The 21,865-nt window shown below is 38.0% G+C and overlaps 2 protein-coding genes and 1 long non-coding RNA gene across 7 annotated transcripts in view; 2 read left to right on the top strand and 1 right to left on the bottom strand.

Moving 5' to 3' along the window:
* Positions 1 to 4,570, top strand: part of YES1 (YES proto-oncogene 1, Src family tyrosine kinase) — an 89,548-nt gene extending 84,978 nt beyond the window's left edge. For all 3 annotated transcript variants that reach the window (XM_087439031.1, XM_087439032.1, XM_087439033.1), the window contains exons 11-12: positions 1,918 to 2,049; positions 2,755 to 4,570. In XM_087439031.1, coding sequence (XP_087295157.1) covers positions 1,918 to 2,049; positions 2,755 to 2,963 — 341 coding nt within the window. In that variant the 3' untranslated portion in view covers positions 2,964 to 4,570. The remainder of the gene's footprint in view (positions 1 to 1,917; positions 2,050 to 2,754) is intronic.
* Positions 4,571 to 5,560: 990 nt separating this feature from the next.
* On the bottom strand, positions 5,561 to 19,444 carry LOC147915260 (uncharacterized). The gene is made up of 2 exons (XR_015554253.1): positions 19,064 to 19,444; positions 5,561 to 7,280 (listed from the first exon to the last, which is right to left on the bottom strand). It is a non-coding gene; the product is annotated as an uncharacterized LOC147915260 (long non-coding RNA).
* Positions 19,445 to 19,651: 207 nt separating this feature from the next.
* The window catches only part of ENOSF1 (enolase superfamily member 1), a 28,662-nt gene continuing 26,448 nt past the window's right edge, over positions 19,652 to 21,865 (top strand). For all 3 annotated transcript variants that reach the window (XM_087439028.1, XM_004421028.2, XM_087439026.1), the window contains exon 1: positions 19,652 to 19,779. In XM_087439028.1, coding sequence (XP_087295154.1) covers positions 19,696 to 19,779 — 84 coding nt within the window. In that variant the 5' untranslated portion in view covers positions 19,652 to 19,695. The remainder of the gene's footprint in view (positions 19,780 to 21,865) is intronic.

Here is a 21,865-nt window from a genome sequence, read left to right as displayed (position 1 = left end):
GTATGTAAGACACCTATAATCTCATTTCCACTCTTATAAGCTTCACAAAGGCTATGTTTTTATGTCCCCCATAATGATTAGTATACTGTCTTGTGCATAAAAAGCATACACTAAATATTTGAGTACATTAATATAGGCTTTTAAAAAAGTATAGTAAAGTTTTCCAGAGAGATATGATAAAATAGAAAAGAGATTATGGTCAAAAACCAGTAGACATTAGAACCCAGCAGAATATGCCCTTATCAACCAACAGTTAGCTATAGCTACTAGGTGCTAGACTGACTTAAAAGTTAGAGATCCTATAATTTACATTTTTGGTTGCTTCTTATTAGAGTTTCTACCTCTATTTTCTTGAACGGTTTATCTCTCCACCAACAATTATCTTTTTTATGTTGTTGAGTATCTTATCAGGAAGAAATCTGATTTAATACAAATTTTAAATATTAAAGAAAATTTTCCCATGTATCTTATATTTTTGAAGAATTGGACATGATGACACATATAGTAGGGATACTGACAAAAGATTAGCCCTGCTTATGCCATATTTACATAAATAGATTTTGGGTTTTTTGGTTTCACTGGTGATTTTCAATAAGCCTTTAAAAAAATAAACATTTTATACAGACTCTTTTAGAAAATTCAGCAGATTGGAACAATTTCCAACTAATTTTATAAGGCCAGTATAATCTGACATAGAAAGCTGATGAGAATATTATAAAAAATAAAATCACAGAATAATTTCTTATCACCATACATGCAAAATTTCTTAACAAAATAGCAAATTGTATTCAGTGATATACAAAAAGTATAATACCTCATGATCAAATGAGAGTTCTCAATAATGAAAAACTGATTTTACATTTGAAAATTAATTTGCTGCATTAACAATATAAAGGTGAAAAGTATATGATCATCTCAGTAAATGCAGAAGAAAACGTTTGATAATATTCAACATGCATTTATAAGAAAAACTCATTAGGAATAAGAGCATACTTCCTCACTCTGATAAAGGGAATCTTTAAAAAGAAAGAAATTTATAATATCAGCACATAAAAAGGCATTAGAGGGGCCTGCCCGGTGGCGCAAGCGGTTGAGTGTGCGTGCTCCACTGTGGCAGCCTGGGGTTCGCCGGTTCGGATCCCGGGCGTGTACTGACGCACTGCTTGGCAAGCCATGCTGTGGCGGCATCCCATATAAAGTGGAGGAAGATGGGCACGGATGTTAGCCCAGGGCCAGTCTTCCTCAGCAAAAAAAAAAGAGGAGGATTGGCAGATGTTAGCACAGGGCTGATCTCCTCACAAAAAAAAAAGGCGTTAGATTAAAAGAAATCAGATTCAAACTGTATTTACTCATAATCTATTATTTTATTTATATGAAACCCCAAAATAAGCAAAATAATCCATGGTAATATAAATCAGAAAGTAGTTTTCTCAGGGGGTGGGGCTGCAGAGAAGGATGGGAAATTGATCGGAAAGAAATATTTGGGAACTTTCCACGATGATGGAACTGTTCTATATCTGATTTTGGAGGGTGGTAGATAGGTATACATGATTTCAAAACTCATCAAAATAAAAATGCAGGAAGTCTTTATTATAAGTAAATAGTACCATAAATATTAAAGAAAATATTAGATTTGCTTGTAATAGCTTATTTTTATGGCTGGGTTCTGAATTAGCCAATTAAATGGGCTTATTTCAATTTTGCTGGCCTTCTGCAGATATGACTCAGGATACTGGCTAATGATTTACTGTCTTGTTTGCAGTGTGCCTGGTGCATATTTAAGTACCTTTTTTTAAATTGAGGTAACACTGGTTTATAACATAAATTTCAGGTGTAGATCATTATATTTCGACTTCTGTGTGTAGACAAATAGATTTTTAAAAATTTACTTAAGCAAGATTGTCAATACTGTTTTAGGTGCAAAATTTCCAATCAAATGGACAGCTCCTGAGGCTGCACTATATGGTCGATTTACAATAAAATCTGATGTATGGTCATTTGGAATTCTGCAGACAGAACTGGTAACAAAAGGCAGAGTGCCATATCCAGGTAAGCTTGCGTTTCCTGAGCTCTCGGTTATCCCATCAGTGACTTGAACTCGAGTTTATTAGGAGGAAAAATGTAAGGGGGCAAAAAAGGCCTTTTTTTCTTTTGTCTCTGTCTCTGCCTCTCTTTTCTTCCTTCTTCCCCCCCAACCCCCGCCCTTTATTTTGGTATTGGATGGATAGGGAAAGCACATGAAGAGTGGCCCACATTCCCCTCAGCATTCTCCCTTAGGGCATTTTCCAAAAGGGCCTTTTATCTCAGTCATTCTCTCAGATAATAAGCATATCTTAAATATCCTGGGTCATCTTCCCCACACCCCTGACCTCCACTCCAGCCCCCAAGTAATTGAGGGTGTATGCTACCCTGTGATAAGAGAGGTGAGCTCCTGATGGGGGTGGGGAGAATTACAAAGGAATCCAAGAAAGGAACTGTGTAATACCTTGAAGAAATTCAAAAACAGGTGATATTAGATAAGGAAACTGTTTCAGGGAAGTGACTTGATATAGTTACATACATAGTATATTTGGCAAAATCAGGACTAGAACTCTCTGAATTCCTATTTGAAAGTTCTTTCAGACACTGTCTTGTCACTATTCCTCATTAGCCCAAGTTTGGTCATTATTAACTGTTAGTGGCTAGGGGATTTGTTCTGTTTTGCTAGTGGTGCTTGGCATCATTGTTTTTTCATGTTTGAATCTTGCCTGTTAGGTATGGTCAACCGTGAGGTGCTGGAACAGGTAGAACGAGGATATAGGATGCCTTGCCCCCAGGGCTGTCCAGAATCCCTGCATGAATTGATGAATCTTTGTTGGAAGAAGGACCCTGATGAAAGACCAACATTTGAATATATACAGTCCTTCCTGGAAGACTACTTCACTGCTACAGAGCCACAGTACCAGCCAGGAGAAAATTTATAATCCAAGTAGCCTATTTTATATGCACAAATCGCCAAAATGTAAAGAACTTGTATAGACTTGCTCATTTCTGTACAGGAATCAAAAGAAGAAAATCTTCACTCTGCATGGTTTTTAATGGTAAACTGGAATTCCAGATATGGTTGCACAAGACCACTTTTTTTTTTTTCCCCAAGTGTTAAACTCTAAAGTACCAATGATGAATTTTCCAACTTATTTCAGGGTCCAAAGAAAGTATAGCTAAGATATGGATGTCAGTGTGAGAGACAGCATGACAATGAAGAGCAGAAAGGCTACTATTTATAAATCACTTCCTTTCTTTTATTCCCCAAATTCAGAACTATTAAGAAAAAATTATCATAGACAAAACTTGGGAGATAAAAAGTTATACCATAATAAAATCTAAAATCAAGGAACTTCATGGGACCAAACAATTCCATTCCAGTTTTTAAGAATTTCTTGCATTCACTATTCTCAAAGGTTTTTTCTATGTTGAACAGTTAATATGCAGTCTTAATATATGCCTCCTATTGCATGGAAATGGGCCAAGTTTTTAGAAGCAAAAAGGAAAATAAACACTATCTAAAACTTAGTTAAATGTTAGACAACAGCAGTGGAATTTGAAAGTATAATGCACTGTGTTAATACTCAAACTCATGGAACTGGAAAGTAGAAAAGAAATTTTTCACTTTAATCATTTTCTGAATAGCTCAGTTTAGAATAATGAAGGTAACTAGAAAGTGAGTTAATTTTTTATAAGGTTGCATTGATTTTTTTCAAAAATGCAATATATAATTAAAATTGTACTATCCAATCCAAGGGGAAATCTTTTAATCTTTAGACAGCATGAAAAAATAAGACCCAGCATTTAAACAGTCCTTTTTAAAAATATACTGGTACACTGTGAGATATTGCTAATATTTACTTACGGTGATGGGTGCCACAAATATAAAATATCACTAGATCAGGGACTTGAATGCACTTTGGCTTACTGAATATAGACGGACAGAGAGGAAAATGTATTTAAAAGAAATATGAGAAAAGAAAATGTGAAAGTTTTACAGATAGAGGGATGGAATGTTATGTTTAATGTTTATGTTATGGAGTGACAAAATGGCTTTGCTGGCACTCAAAGCTCCTCACTTATCTATTTTCTGAGATTTTAAGAGTTATAAGGTATGACTATAAAATTAATCTTTCTTAACATAAACACTAAATGAGTGTTATAGCCTCAAAATAGCTAAGTTAAGGCTTCCCACTAATTCCAGTGATAAAGCTTTTATGCAAAACATTTTTAGAACTCCAGTGTTCAAATTGTTTAAATCTACGTTCACTTTTTAAATATACTTAATGGTGATCATTTTTTCCCTTTTAGAATTCAGCTGATTTGAGGAGGAAAACTTATTCAGAATAATAACAGTGGTGAAAAGTGGGGACAGTTTTTTGCCCATTTTAAGGGCTGAAGTGAAACATACAAAATAAGACTGATTTTTATGACTAACTCAAAAAGAAATTCCAAAATATGAATTTGACTAATAGCATTACTGGTTTAATTGTCTAGCAAAAGTACTGACTCGTACAAAATAAAAGTCTGGTATTTATGTTTTAAATATTCTCTTTATTGTCACGCTTTAAGTAAAGCAATACACCAGGTCCCCATATTTTAGAATCATAATTTTTAACTACCATCACTTACTTCATTTAATCATTAAGTTTAAAATTCTGTGCCATGGTATCTATGTTGAAATTCAAACCATTTTATAATGTGACAGATGAACTTCATGCACATTGGCAATAGTTCTGGTACTAAAAATTGCAGTGGTTTCTTATGTTTACGTAACCTGCTTAGTATTGAATCCCTCTTCCGAGAGGATCTTCCTGAGACAACTGCCATCATCATTTACCCTTAACGTCTACAACCTGTGACATCAAATTTTTAAAGGGCTTCAGTGAACTATGGTATTATAATTTTTCTAAGCATTTAAAAAAGAATAACAAAATTATACGTTCATCTACTAATTCTGTTCAAAAAAATAAGCCAGGAAAAGTTGATGGTATGCATTAAGTTTTAACTGAATGGAGCAGTTCCTTAGTTGTATAGTAAGGAAATAAAACACTAACTTAATGAGTATTCAGATTAAATGGTTATGTTTTTTAGATTGCCAAGAAAAATAAACAATTTTGTACATCTGAAGATTTTTTCCAACAGCTTTTCATCTTCAATATCTTAATGTGGAACTTAACCCTTACCAAAAAAGGAAGTTGTAAAAACAACTTTCTAGCACAAACACTTTTTTTAATGAATAATGGTAGCCTAAAACTTAATATTTTTATAAAGTATTATAATATTGTTTTGTGGATAATTGAAATAAAATTTCTCATTGAATGCACTCATTTATCTTTTTAGCCACTAATCATATTTTCTTTATTAAATTCAGAACATTAATGAACTCATTCTATGTGGTTAATTTTCATTGTCAGGTGAGTGACATTTTTACAAGTTTTTTTTTTTTTAATTATACCAGCAACTACAGTTAATGTATTGTACAGAGAAACGTAAGTGATTTGAGTGAAGCTGTTCACAGAGAATGTGTGTGGAGGATATAAAATGAAATGACCACTTTTGACCATAAGGGATTTAATTTTCTAAAAATGAAAAATATGTGAGCCTTATTTCTGTGTGTATTTTACACTTCTGTTATAAGTATAATGAAAATAAAGGTATACTAAATTATAAATGGCCAATCAAAAGCATTTATTATTTTCAATAAGGTAATAGTATTACCTTTTACTATTATATTATCTAGAATTATTAGCTTTGTTTTTCCCTGATTTCAGAAAAGTAACATTTAATCAACAAACACATCAGTTAGTAAACATTTATTAAATATTTTTATACAGTATAGTAATAATTCCTCAATTTAAGAATGTTTCCCTAGTTTGCTGTTTGCCTTTTAATTTTGCATGTAAGTTTTTGACATTTAAGTTGTACATTTGTATGTTGTCAATCTTTTTTATGCTTAAAAAGTCCTTTGCATCCTAAGATTAAATATTCATCTCATCTGTTATATTTTATGCTTTCCTTTTTTGTATTTCTCTTTAATTCATTTGGAGTTATTTGGGTATAAAATGTGACTTAAGAGTCGAGCATGATTTTTTCCCTATAGTTAATTTTCCCAGCACTGTTCACTGGTTAATCCATTCCCACCCCATTGGTTTGGGTTCTTTCCTTTATTATGCACATATCTACAACACATCTGTTTTGTCCCAATTAACTTGCCATTCTTCTGTCAACACAACATTTTTATTTACTAATCACTAGATAATGTATTTTAATAATTAAGAAGCAAGTTGTTTTTGCTATTCCTTTTTTTTTTAATCTTGGTATTCTTTCCTTTTTCTTTTTTTTTTTTTTTTTGAGGAAGATTGGCCCTGAGCTAACATCTGTTGCCAATCTTTCTCCTTTTCTTTTTTCTCCCCAAAGCCACAGTACATAGTTGTATATCCTAGTTGTAGGTCCTTCTAGTTCTTCTACATGGGGCCCTGCCTCAGCATGGCTTGATGAGCGGTGAGTAGTTCCACACCCAGGATCCAAACCAGCGAACCCCAGGCTGCCAAAGCAGAATGTGCAAACTTGACTGCTACACCACTGGGCCGGCCCCCTAAATCTCGGTATTCTGGCAAATTCTTGATGAACTTTAGACTTTATTTTTCATATTCCCAAAAAATTCAAGTGAGATTTTGGTTAGGGTGACATTATGCTTATAAGTTAATTTGGTAAGAATTAACATCTTTCAAATCAGTTTTCCCATTCCATTTATGCAAATCTTCATTTACATCTCTTAGTAAAGTTCTTCTCCAAGATTTTTCTCTATGGAGTTGGAAGATGAGTCTGATCTCTTGTCTGATTATAATGCTCTAAAGATGCCACCCCAGTGCTGCTGGAGGCCAGGTCCCCACATTGTTACAAAAAACCCCAACAATGCAGAGATCAGGAAGATTGTGTGCCCCAATAGCATTTATTTCCCTAAAATCAGCTCCTCCCCTGCACCTCTTCCAGTTTCTCCTTTTTTTGTTTAAATGACATCAAGTTGAGTTTTTGTCACCAGCAACCAGAGTCTTAATTAACATTCAAATTATCAATACAGAAAGGAATACCTCTGATTAAAATAAGCAACGCATGGCCGGTATCGTCCTTTTGCCCCTCCACATCCACAGACTGCTAGAAGGTCGACCTGTACTCATCAATGGGTTCCCGCACTCTCTGGATTTCTGTTGAGTTAAGCCCATGAGGAGCTCTAGCAGAAGATCGGAGGAAACCTGAAAGAAAGGTCAAGGTGTTTATTTCCCTGGTTCCCTCCCTGTGAGGTTGGGCTGGCTATGTCCTTCAACCAAAAGTTCCTTTCAATATGGCCTCCTCTCCTGGGGATTGATAACAGTTCCCATCCCTTATCTTTTCTGCCTTAGGGGTGCTCCTAACTTTGGTCACTGTGTTTCCCCTATCCTGCCCACCGCTTTATAAATATTCTTGATTTATCTTAGAGTGTGCCATCTATTTCCAGCTGGGACCCTGACTGCTACTCGTCATACTACTGATAGCTGTATCAGTAGAAAATAGGAAACTTGCATTATCACATCAGAGTGACGGTTTATATAAAACAGTAACATCTTCAGTACAATAGCAACATACAATATTGTATCAAATGTAAAATTACCATAAGACCTTATTAACTGTGGAGAGAACATACCAAATCTTTTTTTTAATTGTGGTATAATTGACATACATTATATTAGTTTCAGGTGTACAGTATAATGATTTCATAGTTCTATGTATTGCAAAATGATCACCACAATAAGTCTAGTTAACATCCATCACCATACATAGTTACTGAATTTTTTTCTTGTGATGAGAACTTTTAAGATCTATTCTCTTAGCAACTTTCAAATACACAATAAAGTATTATTAACTATAGTCACCATGCTATACATTACATCACCTGATTTGTTTATTTTATAACTGGGGGCCGGCCCTGTGGCTTAGCGGTTAAGTGCTTGTGCTCCGCTGCTGGTGACCTGGGTTCGGATCCTGGGTGCGCACCTATGCACCGCTTCTCCGGCCATGCTGAGGCCGCGTCCCATATACAGCAACTATAAGGATGTGCAGCTATGACATACAACTATCTGCTGGGGCTTTGGGGGAAAAAATAAATAAATAAAATTATATTTTATAACTGGAAGTTTGTACCTTTTGACTCCACCCATTTGCCCCCCTACACACACACCTTTGGCAACCACCACTCTGTTCTTTCTCTAGATCTATGAGCTTGGTGGTTGTGTTTTGTTTTGTTTAACATAAGGGTATCAGTTTTTGTTTTTGTTTTTTTTTTAAGATTGGCCCTGTGCTAACATCTGTTGCCAATCTTTCTCTTTTTTCTTTTCTTCTCCCCAAAGCCCCAGTACACAGTTGTATATATCCTACTTGTAGAGTTGTAGCTCTTCTACGTGAGACACTGCCTCAGCATGGCTTGATGAGCAGTGAGTAGGTCCTCGCCCAGGATCCGAACTGGTGAACCCCAGGCCACCAAAGCAGAATGCACAAACTTAACTGCTATGCCACTGGGCTAGCCTGTTTTAGTTTTTTTGATTGATTCCACATATAAATGAGATCATATGGTACTTGTCTTTCTCTGACTTATCTCACTTAGCATAATGCCTCAAGGTCCATCAATGTTGTCACAAATGGCAAGATTTCCTTTTTTATGGCTGAATAATATTCCAGCTGTACATATACTACATTTTCTTTATCTATTAATCTGTTGATGGATACTTAGGTGGTTTTCATATCAGAACATATCAAATCATAGAATATTCAAAACTCCAATTTCAAAACTGGAATCTTAAAGAGTTTTTCAATTAAATTTCTATTTTTCAAAAATTGGTAAGCCATATGTGATAAAACTCCATTAAACAGAGTGATTAGTTGCAACACCCCAATTCACAAATGAATGAATCAATTCATGAATTGAATAAAAAATGAATAGGAATGAGGGTGGGAGTGCTGACCTAAGAAAAAGGAAATGGAAGAAAAAGGAAGTATCTAGAAAATTAGTAAAACAATGGAAACTAAATTAAATAGACAATGTGTGAAACTCCCCAGTAGCAGGAATGGCCCGTAGACCTTTAAGAGACAGATGTCTAGTATTCAGTTGTAAGATGCTTGCTCAGCTCTCCTGTTGCCACAAACCTTCCTTCAAATCTGCTACACAAGCCTTGGGTCAGTGGCATTTAGGGAAATAAAGCGATTAGGGTAATGTCCAGAAGGGTTGTTGACAAGGTACAAAAATGGGGAGGGGTGGATTTCACACATAAGAGTTTAAATGCAGTGAGGAAATAAATAAAAAATTCAAATACAGAAACTGAATCGGGTGAGTGGAAAAATAAGTCCACCAAGTACTTCCAGAGATACTGGGACGGACAGATTTCCCACATGCAGGGGGCAGAGAGTGACTCCAGCCTCACTTACATCTTAAAGGTCAAGTTAACATGAGCAAGCTGGAGGACCTGGAGAATCCAAAGTACAAAACTGCCTCCAGCCTACGTGGTAATAGGGGTGAGAGAAAAAGCAAAATTGGAAGTTGGCCAAAAGGATCCTAACAGAAAACTGAAGAATTATGGTGTGTCCCTTAAAGGTCATCAAATTCCTTTTACTCACTTATAATTGCAGTATTTTCGAGGAAAGCCTTGGTCCCCTAAAACACTGAGAGAATATACTGTGGAAGTAGCAAACTAAAGACGTGCTTTCATGTCTCTTTCTATCCCAAAGCCCCTGAAAGGATCAAAGATCTGGGTTGTTGGTTTTTTATTTCTGTAATCCTTACCATTGCTAGAAAATTAGGGTGGCATAAGTCCAGCAGAAATTTTGAGGAACTCCTGGAACCACAAGAAACCCAGTCCAAAGCAAATACAAGAGAAAATTCTTGGAGAGCTTTAAGTGCAATTCCAGAGAATTCAAATTCAAAATCAACAAATATAAAGAGGAGGAGGGAGCCTCAAAGCAACATTTTTGTTTGTTTTATTGAGGTATAATTTAGACACAATAAAATTCACCATTTTAAGTGGACAATTAGATGAGTTTTGACAGATGTATACAGTCATGAAACCAGTACCAAAATCATGATATAGAACTTCTCCATCATTCCAAAAAGTTCCCTCCATTAACTCCCGACGCCGGCAACCACTGAGGGCTTTCTGTCACTACAGTTTGACATTTCTAGAATTTCATATAAATTGAATCATACAGTATGTAGTCACTGCTGTGTGGCGTCCTTCACTTAGCACAGTGCTTTTGAGATTCATCTTTTTATGGCTCAGAAATATTCTATGGTAGGGATGTACCACAATTTGATTTTGTCCATTTACCAGTTGATGGATGTTTGGGTTGTTTCCAGTTTGAGACTATCATGAATAAAGCTGCTATGAACATTCAAGTACAAGTTTTAGTGTGAACACAGGCTTTAAATTCTCTCGGAAGAATACCTAGGAGTAGGATTACTGAGTTCTATGGTACATGTATATTTAACTTTCTAAGAAACTGTCAACCTATTTTCCAAAGAAGCTGTTCCATTTTGTACGGAGAGCTCTAGCTGCTTCGCATCCTTGCTGATACCTGGTGTTGTCAGCTACTTTAATTGTAGCCGTTCTGGTGGGTGGTGGTGGTATCTCATTGAGGTTTGACTGTGCATTTCCCTAATGACTACGAATGTTAAAAGTCTTTTCATAAGCTTATTTCAAATTCATATATCTTCTCTGGTGGAGTGTCTATTAAAATCTTTTACCCATTTTTTTGTATCAAGTTGTTTGTCTTATTGAATTGTAATTCTTTCAATATTCTGGATACCAGTACTTTATCAGATATATGTTTTGCAAATATTTTTCTCCCAATCTGCAGCTTGCTTTTCCATTTCCTTAATGGTGTCTATCGAAAACATTTCTAATCTTGATGAAGTCTAATTTATCAGTTTTTTCCTTTTATGATTCATGCTTTTTGTTTCCTAAAAAAATTTGCCTTATCCAAGTTCACAAAGATTTTCTCCTATGTTTTCTCTATTACAATTTTAGCTCTTACATTTATTAATTTTTTTTTAAATTTTTTTGTGAGGGAGATCAGCCCTGAGCTAACATCCATGCCAATTCTCCTCTTTTTTTGCTGAGGAAGACTGGCCCTGGGCTAACATCTGTGCCCATCTTCCTCCACTTTATGTGGGATGCCACCACAGCATGGCCTGAAAGTGGTGCGTTGGTGCATACCCGGGATCCGAACCCGGGCCACCAGCAGCGGAGTGCGTGCACTTAACCGCTACGCGATGGGGCTGGCCCCTCTTACATTTAGCTCTCTGTTCCACTTCAAGATAGTCTTGGTGTATGATATAAGGTAAGGGCGCAGGGTGGTGGTTTTGTTTGTTTCTTCATAGGAATATCCAATTGTACCAGCACCATTTGTTGAAAAGACTTTCTTTTACCCATTGAATATCCTTGGCACCTTTCTCAAAAATCAGTTGACTATATATGTGTGGTCTATTTCAGGATGCTTCTGTGTCACTGATCTACATGTCTGTATTTATGCCAATAAACATTGACATGATTAGTGTAGTTTTATAGTAAGTCTTAAAATCAGGTAATCGGATTAAGTTCTTCAGCTTTGTTCTTTTTCAGGATTATTTTTGCTATTCTAAGTTCTTTAAATTTCCATAAGAATTTTAAAATCAACTTGTCAATTTCTTTAAAAAATCCTGCTGGGATTCTGATTAGATTGCATCAGATCTATATTTCAGTTTGGGAAGAAATGATATCTTAACAATAATGAATCTTCCAATCCAAGAATAGAAATTTCTCTACATTTAGGTCTTCTTTAGTTTTTCCCCACAATGTTTTATAGTTTTTATTGTATAGACTTGCATATTTTCTATTAAATTTGTTCCTAAGTATTTCATATTTTTGATGCAATTGTAAGAAGTATTGTTTTCTAATTTCAATTTCTGATATTTAATTACTGGTATATCAAGTGTAATTAACTTTAAATTGACCTTGTATCCTGCAAACTTGCTAAACTCATTATTAATTCTAGTAACTTGTTGGTAAATTCTACAGACAATTTTCTACAAAGACCATCAATCATGTCATCCAAGAATAAAGTGGCTTATTTCTTCCTTTCCAATATGCCTTTTATTTCTTTTTCTTGCCTTATTACACTAACTAGGACCTTCAGAACTACACTGAATAGAAGTGGTGAAAGCAGACATCTTTGCCTTGTTCCCAATCTTAAGGGAAAAGCATTAATCTTTCACCATGAAATCAGATGGTGCAAGTCAGGTTGAGGGAGTTTTTTCTATTGCTACTTTGCTAAGAGTTTTTTTTAAATCATGAATCAGTGTTGAACTTTGTCAAATGCCTTTTCAGCCTCTATAAAAATGATCATATAGCTTCTCTTTTTTAGTCCATTATTAATAGGAAGAAGTGCATTGACTGATTTTTTTCATGGTAAACCAACCTTCCAGTAACTGGGATAAATCCCACTCAGTCATGATGTATTGTCCTTATATACTGCTGGTGTCAGATTTGCTAATTTGTGTGTGTGTGTGTGTGTGTGTGTGTGTGAGGAAGATGGGTCCTGAGCTAACATCTGTGCCCATCTTCCTCTATTTTGTATGTGGGATGCCACCACAGCACAGCTTGATGAGCGGTGTAGGTCCGCACCCGGGATCCCAACCCATGAAACTGGGCCGCCAACGTGGAGCGCACCAAACTTAACCACTACACCACTGGGCCAGCCCCTGGATTTGCTAATTTTTAAAAGGATCTTTGTGTCTATGTTCATGAGAGATATTGGTCTGTAGTTTTCTTTAATATCTTTGTTTTAGTATTGGGGTAATGCTAACCTCTTTTTTAAAAAGCTGAGAAATGTCCTCTCATCTTATATTTTCTGGAGGAGTTTACATAGAATTGCTAATGTTTGGTAAGCAGTGAAGCTGAGATGGCCTGGAATTTTCTTTGAGGGAAGATTTTTCACTTTATTAAATTTCTTAATAGATATAGGACTATTTATCTATTCTTTTTCTTATTGAGATATAATAGACGTATAACATATTGGTTTCAGGTGTACAATACAATGATTTGATATTTGTATATATTGCAAAATAATAACCACAATTAGTCTAGTTAACATCTGTCACCATACAGAATTACAGAAATTTTCTTGTAATGAGAACTTTTAAGATTTACTCTTAGCAACTTTAAAATATGCAATATGGTATTATTAACTATAGTCACCATGCTGTACATTATATCCCCATGATTTATTTATTTTATAACTGGAAGTTTGTACCTTTTGATCTCCTTCACACATTTCACCCAACCCCTGCCCCTGGCAACCACCAATCTGTTCTCTGTATCTATGAGCTCAGTTTTTTTAGATTCTACATATAAGTAAGATCATGCAGTAATTGTCTTTCTCTGTCTGACTTAGTTCACTTAGCGTAATGCCCTTAAGGTCCATCTGTGATGTCGCAAACGGCAAGATTTCCTTCGTTTTTATGGCTGAATAATATTCCATTGTGTACAAAAATATTCTACATTTTCTTCATTCATCTGTCAAAGGACACACTTAAGTTGTTTCCATATCTTGGCTATTGTAAATAATGCTGCAGTGAACATAGGGGTGCATATATCTTTTTGACTTAGTGTTTTCATTTTCTTCTGATAAACACCCAGAAGTGGAATTGCTGGATCATATGGTAGTTTTAATTTTTTGAGGAACTTCATACTGTTTTCCATAGAGGCTGCACCAATTTACATTCCCATCAACAGTGTTTGTGTCTTCTCTACTTTTTTCTCATTAGTCTGGCTAGTGGTTTATCAATTTTCGTGATTTTTCTCAAAGAACTAGCCTTTGGTTTCATTGATTTGCTCTATTTGTGTGTGTGCGCACGTGTGCCCGCATGTGTTCTATTTCATTGATTTTTTATCTTTACTAATTCAATCCTGGGTTTTATTTCCTCTGTCATTTGGGGGTATATTTACTCTTCTTTTTCTAGTTTTTTTAAGACAGGGGCTTAGATCATTGATTTGAGACTTTTATTCTTTACTAATATGAGCATTTAATGCAATAAATTTCCCTTTAAATACTGCTTTCACTGCATCCCACATATTTTGATATGTCATGTTTTTATCATAATTCAGTTCAAAATATTTTCTAATTTCCCTTCTGAGTTCTTTTTTTGACCTATGAGTTATTTATTTTTGTGCTGTTGTTAAATATTTGGGGATTTTCCAGATAACTTTCTCTTACTAATTATAATTTATTTCTGTTTTGGTCAGAGGACATACTTTGTGTAATTTTAATCCTAAATGTGTTAACTGTATTAAAATTCTGTTTTGTGGCCCAGAATATTCTACCTTCATGAATGTTCTATGAGTACTGGAAAATAATGTGCATCCTGCTTTTGTTGGCTGGAGTATTCTATAAATGTCAATTTGGTCAAGTTAACTGATAGTGTTGCTTAATCTTCTATACTCTTACTGCTTTTCTGTCTGCTTTTTCTATCAATTATTGAGAGAGGAATGTTGGAATCCTCAACTATAATTGTAGATTTTTCTATTTTTCCTTTTAGTTCTATCTTTGTTTTGCGTATTGTGAAGCTCTTATTAGGTGTACATACATCTCGCATTGTTGTGTCTCATGATAAATTGACCCCTTTATTATTATTAAATGTCTCCCTTTATATTTGGTAATATTCCTTTGGGTAGATCCAAATTTCCATCTGGTATCATTTTCCTTCTCCTTGAAGAGCTTCCTTTAATATTTCTTGTTGCACAGATCTGACAGCACTGCATTTAAAAAGTTTTTATTTGACTTCCTTTTGGAAACATGTTTTAGCTCAGTTAAGAATTCTAGGTTGACAGTTTTTTTTCCAGAAGTACTTTATAGAAGTCTCTCACTGTCTTCTACCTTGAATTATTCCTGACAAAAAGTCTTCTGTGTTCCTCAACTTTGTTCCTTTATATGTAAAGGGTCTTTTCTTCCTGGACTGTTAAAATATAATCTCTTTATTCTTGGTTTTCAGCAATTTATGATGTGCCTTTGTATGGCTTTCTTAAAGGTTATGCTACTTGGGGTTCTTTGAGTTTCTTGATTCAATGGGTTTATAGTTTCATCAGAGTTGGAAAATTTGGGGCCATTATCTTTCAACTTGTTTTTCTTATTCACTTCTTCTGGAACTCCAATTGCATGTATATTGAGCCATTTAATATTGTCTCACAGGTCACTGATGCTTTGTTCTTTTTCTGTTTAATCCTTCTCTCTGCTTCATTTTGGATAGTTTCTTTTGCTCTGTCTTCATATTCACTAATCTTTTCTTTTGCAGTGTCTATTGTGCTTTTAATCCCATAGAGTATATATTTTTTATCTCAGAAATTCCAGCTTTCATTTCTTCTTTTTTATATCTTTCATATCTCTATTATGCTTACATTTTACTCTCTTGAAGGTTCTTATCTGGATGTTAGCACTCATCAGTCTATTTCTATTAATTGGCCATTCTCCTGTTTATGGGCTATCTGTTACTGCTTTTATATATGCCTGGTAATTTTGATTGGATGCTAAACACTGTAAATTATAGTTTTTGGTTGCTGGAATTTTGTGTGTGTGTGTTCTTTTAAATAATGTTGAATTTTGATTTCATGCACACTTTCTACTCCGGCTGGTGGGGACAGGAACTATTCTAAGCCCCATGCAACCTCCACGTATTATTTTGTCTATTCTTTACTTGGAATCAGTTGAATCCTTCCAAGGTTTATATTCAAGCTCTGTTAGGTCCAAAACAATCTTTAGTCTTAGGAGAATTTATCTCCAATCATAAGGCACTACCCTGCTGAGGATTCTACCCAGTGCTCTATGTATTACAAATCTTTTCTCTCTGGCTGGCAGGAACAGGTATTGTCCCCAACCCCGTGCAACTGCCCATAATTTTTTTTGCCTGTTCCTTTCTGGTGGCTTTTTCTCAAACTAGAGTAGTTTCCTTTCACTCATATGCATGTCAGTACTCAGCCAAAGATTAGAAGGGATCCTTCTGTTCTCTGCCTCTCAAATTATAGCCATGTTGGTCTCCTCTAACAGAAATAAACACTAATATTTGTCTCCTCAACTCAGCAAGACTGCTGGGCTCAGTTTGGGTCCCTCTTTGCACTGTAGGCTACAAACAGCCTCTAGACAGTAGGCTGGAGCAACTGTAGGGTGCTTTGTTTGTTTCTCTTCTTGCCATGATCACTGTCCTGCTCTCCCTGTGGTCCAGTGTCTGAAGTCCTTTCTTTCAAATATTTTAGCTGGTTTTCTAGCTGTGTAAGATGGGAGTATAAATCCTGTCCCTGTTACTTTATTTTCCCTAGACGTAATAGGGATATTAATTATAGCAATTTTTTTAGGGTCATTAATTAAGGGGCAGCATATGGAATGGCCTGTTGCTGTATGATAAGCTGATAAAAGTACTAACAATTTTCCAAACAAAGTTCACAGTTTGCCTTGGGAGATCCCTAGATGGAATTTGTGGGCTGGTGATGAAAGCACAGCAGATCCTAAAGTAAATCCTGATCACCACAAGGGAAACAGAAAATGGAGTGGTTTATTCTGATGTTTCTCCCTAGGATCCAGCCCTGAACATGACTGAAATGAAGGCTCAAAAGGGACTCAAGCCACCCCACTTGGAAGAAAAGCTACTTTTGTACCTGTGCAGCCACATCTCCCACCCCTCCTCCACAATCACCAGAAACAGGTTTTCAAGATCTAACTTCACAGAAAGCCAAATGTGATTCTCAACAATAAATATGAAGAGACATATGAACACTAATGTCATGATAACCAGCATCAAGAAGGAAAAGAATTAAAAAGCAACAACCAAGAACAAACCCTTAAGGAACCAAACGTAATGGAGGAAACAAAAGAAAACTTTGTTTTGAGAGGATATGGCATCCATTTTTTAAAAAGGGATGATGGTACTATGAAAAGAAAACTTGGAAATTTAAAATAACACCAAAGAAAAATTAGACAATTTGGATGAATGAAAGAAGGAACACAGTTGGAAATCAAATCAGTGAGCTGGAATATTAAGCCAAAGGATATGCCCAGAACTTAGCACAAAAGAACAAAGAGTCAAAAAGTTTCTTTAGGGGCCAGTCCAGTGGCATAGCCATTAAGTGCACGTGTTCTGCTTCGGTGGCCCGGGGTTCACAGGTTCAGATCCCGGGCGCACACTGATGCACCACTTGTCAAGCCATGCTGTGGCCGTGTCCCATGTAAAATAGAGGAAGATGGGCACGGATGTTAGCCCAGGGCCAATCTTCTTCAGCAAAAAGAGGAGGATTGGTAACAGATATTAGCTCAGGGCTAACCTTCCTCACACACACACAAAAGAGTTTCTTTAAAAAGTTAAAGCATGGGGCTGGCCCGGTGGTGCAGCGGTTAAGTTCACGCGCTCCACTTTGCCGGCCCGGGGACTGCTGGTTCAGATCCTGGGCATGGGCATACACACCACTAAGTCAAGCTATGCTGAGGCGGCGTCCCGCACAGAGCAACTAGAAGGTTGTACAGCTATGACATACAACTATCTACTGGAGCTTTGGGAAGAAAAAAGGGAAAAAAGGAGGAAGACTGGCAACAGATGTTAGCTCAGGGCTAATCTTGCTCAAAAAAAAAAAAGATCTAAAAAAAAAAGCAAAGTGCAGAATAATTTCCAAAAAAAAAAGTTAAAGCATGGATGATAGACTCAGAGGTTCAATATCAACCCACCCCGAGTTCCAGATGAAGAAAACAAAAGAATGAAGATGAAAAACCAATGTAAGAAATAGTGGAGAAAACTTTCCAGAGAAGTATATTGCTTCTGGTTGAAAGGATCCATCAATTGTAGAATAGGATTAACTTAAAAATTAATCCTAAACACATATTAGTAGTATTTCAAAACCATAAAGAGAAAACCCAAACATTTTCCAAAGAGAAAGAAAAAAACCCCAGCTTATTCTTTAAAGAATGACACTTCAAAAAGTATTAATTTGAACTAAGAATTCTATACAATAAAACCAGCATTCAAATCTGAAAGAAAAACAAAGACATCTTCAGAACACAAAGTACTCAGAAGATACATCACTCAGAGCAGAGATCTATTCTGAAAAAATGAATTGAGCATATATATATTCGAGCCACACCAAAAAAAGAAAAAAATTCAAGAAAGCAAAAAATAGTGGTGAACAAACAAATGGATAAAACTTTAAATGTTAATAAATGTCGATCCATATGTTAAATATCTATATATCTATACTGCCAAGTGCGTAGGACAGGACAGGAGAAAAGAAAGAATATTTCATATTAACATTTGAATTTCAGACTTCTCTTGGAAAATGAGAAGATACAGCAACCCGGAGCTCTAATTCGCACAGAACCACGATCAGCTAGCACTAACTGGCTACCCCTTTCGAAGAGCAAAGGCCCTTAGCCGCAGTTCAGCCGCCTCCCGCCTCACCCTCCCTCTGCTTCCTTGCGTGCGCCTGGCCTCTGCAGGCATTTGAGATGACTATCTCAGCCTTAAGCCAAAGGAATTCATCCAACAGGGTTATATGCATCCTTGAACAGCGGAGGTGACCCGGGTGTCCCTGAAAATATCCCTGCCATACCCACAGAAACATATTAATAGAATAATACATCTATAGTATTGCTTCCCAAACATTTCATTTAATCGTCAAAGCATTCCCCAGAGGTAGGAACTGTCGGTGTGCTGTACTGCAAGGCACAGGGTCAGTGAACCCTCTAAAATGGTATAAAAACTCACGTGTGTGCAAACTTTGGGGGGAGGTGGGAAGAGTGTCTATGGCTTTCACCATGTTCTCAGAGGGATCCCACAGCTCTGAACACAAGAGTCCCTGCAATCCTGAGGACAGAGCCCAGGGTTTGCGGCCAGGACACTTTGCCACTTAACTAGCTGTGTGCCCTCGGGCAAGTTACTTAAATCACTTGATGTCTCTGAAGCCCCATTTCTTCACCAATAAAATGAAAATGATCTACCTACCTTGCAGGGTTGGCAGGTAAGAGGGAATTTATTTAAGCACTCTGCATCAGCAGGGGTTTAATAAACGGTGACTCGCCTCTTAATTTATCAGGCGCAATCTGAGGCTGAGGTTACTTAAAAGACACCTAGGACTTTCTAGCCCACGGCTCCCCTGGCTGCACCGGCACCGACCCCGCGGACTCAGCCAGGAGCCGAGCCCGCCGCCTGAAGCTGCTGCTAGGCGGTCACACTGGTCAGACCCGCCTTGTTCCCCCGCGGCGCCGCTCCTGCGAAGGTCTCTTCGCGAGTTTCCAGCCCCGCGGAGCAGGGTTCTGCGGAGACGCCGACCAGGCGCGGGGGCTCATCGTCGCCCAGAGGTCGGCCGAGACCCTCAGCGACCCAGCGCGCAGGCAGCGCGGGCCAGCGCTGGGCGGAAACTCGTCGGGAACGACGGGAGCCCCAAGGAGCCCGGGGGCGGACCCGCAGCTCCGGTCACGCTAAGTTAGCGCGCGCTGCCACGCCCCCGGGCCGCGCGGCCAATCAGCGCCCGCCGTGCCGGGCTCTGCACCGCCCCCCCACCCCCCTTCCCCTCGCGCGCACGGGGTCCGCGCACGGGATCCAGCGGTGCGGGCGGCTCCAGGGCGCGCGGAGACATGGTGGGCGGCAGGATCTGCGGGCTGTCCGTCCGCGACGTGCGCTTCCCCACGTCGCTCGGGGGCCACGGCTCGGACGCCATGGTAGGTACTGCCCGAGCCCTGGGTGACCTCCAGCCTCGCCAGCGCGGGGAGCCCCGCGCCTCCCGGGGAGGTTTCCAACTTTGGAACCGTTGCTTTTGTGAAGGAGGAGGCCAGGAAGGGGAATAAAAGTATCCAGAAACTCTCCATCCTCCTAGGCTTTTTCTTTTCTCTTTTCTTATTGCTGGCGTTGAATATTTCCTGTTTTTACATTTATGTTTCGCATTTTGCTGGAAATGGTAGAATGCATAATATGCAACAGCAGCGACAACAGCGACATCGTTTTGTTGCGTCCCCACCAACGAAACCCTAGAACAACACATCGCTGGCCTCTTCTGTACTGAGAACTTGATGGGGTTCGTGGTGTTGGAGACCAGGAAGCCCGGGGCTGGGCGTTTTGGGTGGTGATCCTGCCTCCGCCACAACTTGCTGTGTGACCTGGAGAAGACCCTAACCTCTCTGGGCCTCTTGGGCCTCTCTGTGAAATGAAAGAGTCACAATGTGGCTGGGAAACCAGACAAACAAGCTTATAGTAACTCTGGGTCGTGTGAGAGGGGGCTCTCATGAAATTACCTGAAAGCATGGTTATAAAGGATTTGTCACTTAAAGACTCATACAAGTATGTGTCAGTCTTTGGAGATAATAGTAAAGGTACAGACTTTGTCTCCTACCTAAATACTGAAGGGCGTTTTTGCTTCCTGAAAGTGTTAGAGGGACACCACCACAGTCCAGTGCAATGGTTCCCAAATATAGGAGCTCTCTGCGGAGTCTCCTCCAGGCCTGTGCCTCACTGGATCCTCACTGCCCATCTTGGTCCACGGGTGAGATGGCCACACTAAAAGAACAAAGTTGCATGGCTGAGTGAGTGAACATGTTCTGGGAAGTGAGCAACACCCATGTTAGGAAAATAGCTATCTGTGCGGAGGGAAGGGAACGGGAAGAGAACAGAACAGTCCGGAGAACTGTAATTCACACTGTAATGTTTTGCTTCTTAAGCTAGGAGGAGGGCACACAGATGTTTGTTACATTACCTATGCCCTTTGTGTACCTGAAATATTTTTAAAAAAAGGCCTCTTGTTAAAAAATACTAACTAAAGTTATTACAGTTAAAAGAATGTCCTTTAGTTATTACAGTTAAAAGAATGTCCTTTATTCTGAGATTAAGTTCTTCCTGCTTTTTAAAATCCTTATGTGTCTTTTCTTATATAATATTATGGTAAATGACTTAAAAAACACACAGTTGGCAATCCTTTGTGGATCTCCAAATAGATATTTGAAATTTTACTGGCTTGTAAAATCCAAACACAAAATGCAACGCCTTTGCCCCTCTGAGGTCTAGCAGCTATGGGATAAACCACTCGATCTCTCCAGGCCTCGGTTTTCTCATCTGTAAAATGAGTATAATGATATCTGCTTCATCCGTGTAAATGAGATGCTGGTAGAGAGCTTGACACAGAGAAGGCCATCAATAAGTTTTGGCTATAATTACTATCTACCTGTGAGGAAACTGAAGCAGAAGGGATTTTAAATTTGTGAATGCAAAGCACTTTGAATTTGTGAAGTGTTCAAGTAGCCTGATTTCCTGTAGAATAATTTAAGAAATGGAATTTGTCTCTGGACCTGAGTGGTTTATGACCTCTGGGTCAGGAGAAAAGAAATTATCTGACATCTGTATTGTGAGCCCATAAATACTTAAGTATTTGTCTTCTGGAGGTAGGGCGTGTGTTGTGTGCTGATTCTCAGGTGCCTTCTTAATACAGTGTGCTGCTTTGTACTTCTCCGTGGTACCGCTTCTCGTGCCCTCACGTTGTGCTGGACTTAGCAGTGCAGCTGCGTTCAGCACTTAGCAGCAGAGTGAGCTGTCCTGATCAGAAGTGGGATATTTTCATGAAGGAGCCCTCAAATCTGTTAAAAGCAGAGAATTCCAGTCTTATGATTTCTTATCAGCCTTTTAAGAAACGTGGAGTGCTCAGGCCTGCGGTGTATTTACCAGTTGCTTGCTTGTCCGGGCACTCACTGAGGCTCCAGAGTTCCCGCTGACCCTGCCGCCTCCCAGCCATAATTTTCCTCTCCTTTCCCCACTGTCTGC

Source organism: Ceratotherium simum, chromosome 14, assembly GCF_057802395.1.
Source record: "Ceratotherium simum simum isolate JZ-2026a chromosome 14, ASM5780239v1, whole genome shotgun sequence".
In the NCBI taxonomy this organism is placed as follows: domain Eukaryota; kingdom Metazoa; phylum Chordata; class Mammalia; order Perissodactyla; family Rhinocerotidae; genus Ceratotherium; species Ceratotherium simum.
This window is presented reverse-complemented; position numbering and strand designations above follow the sequence as displayed.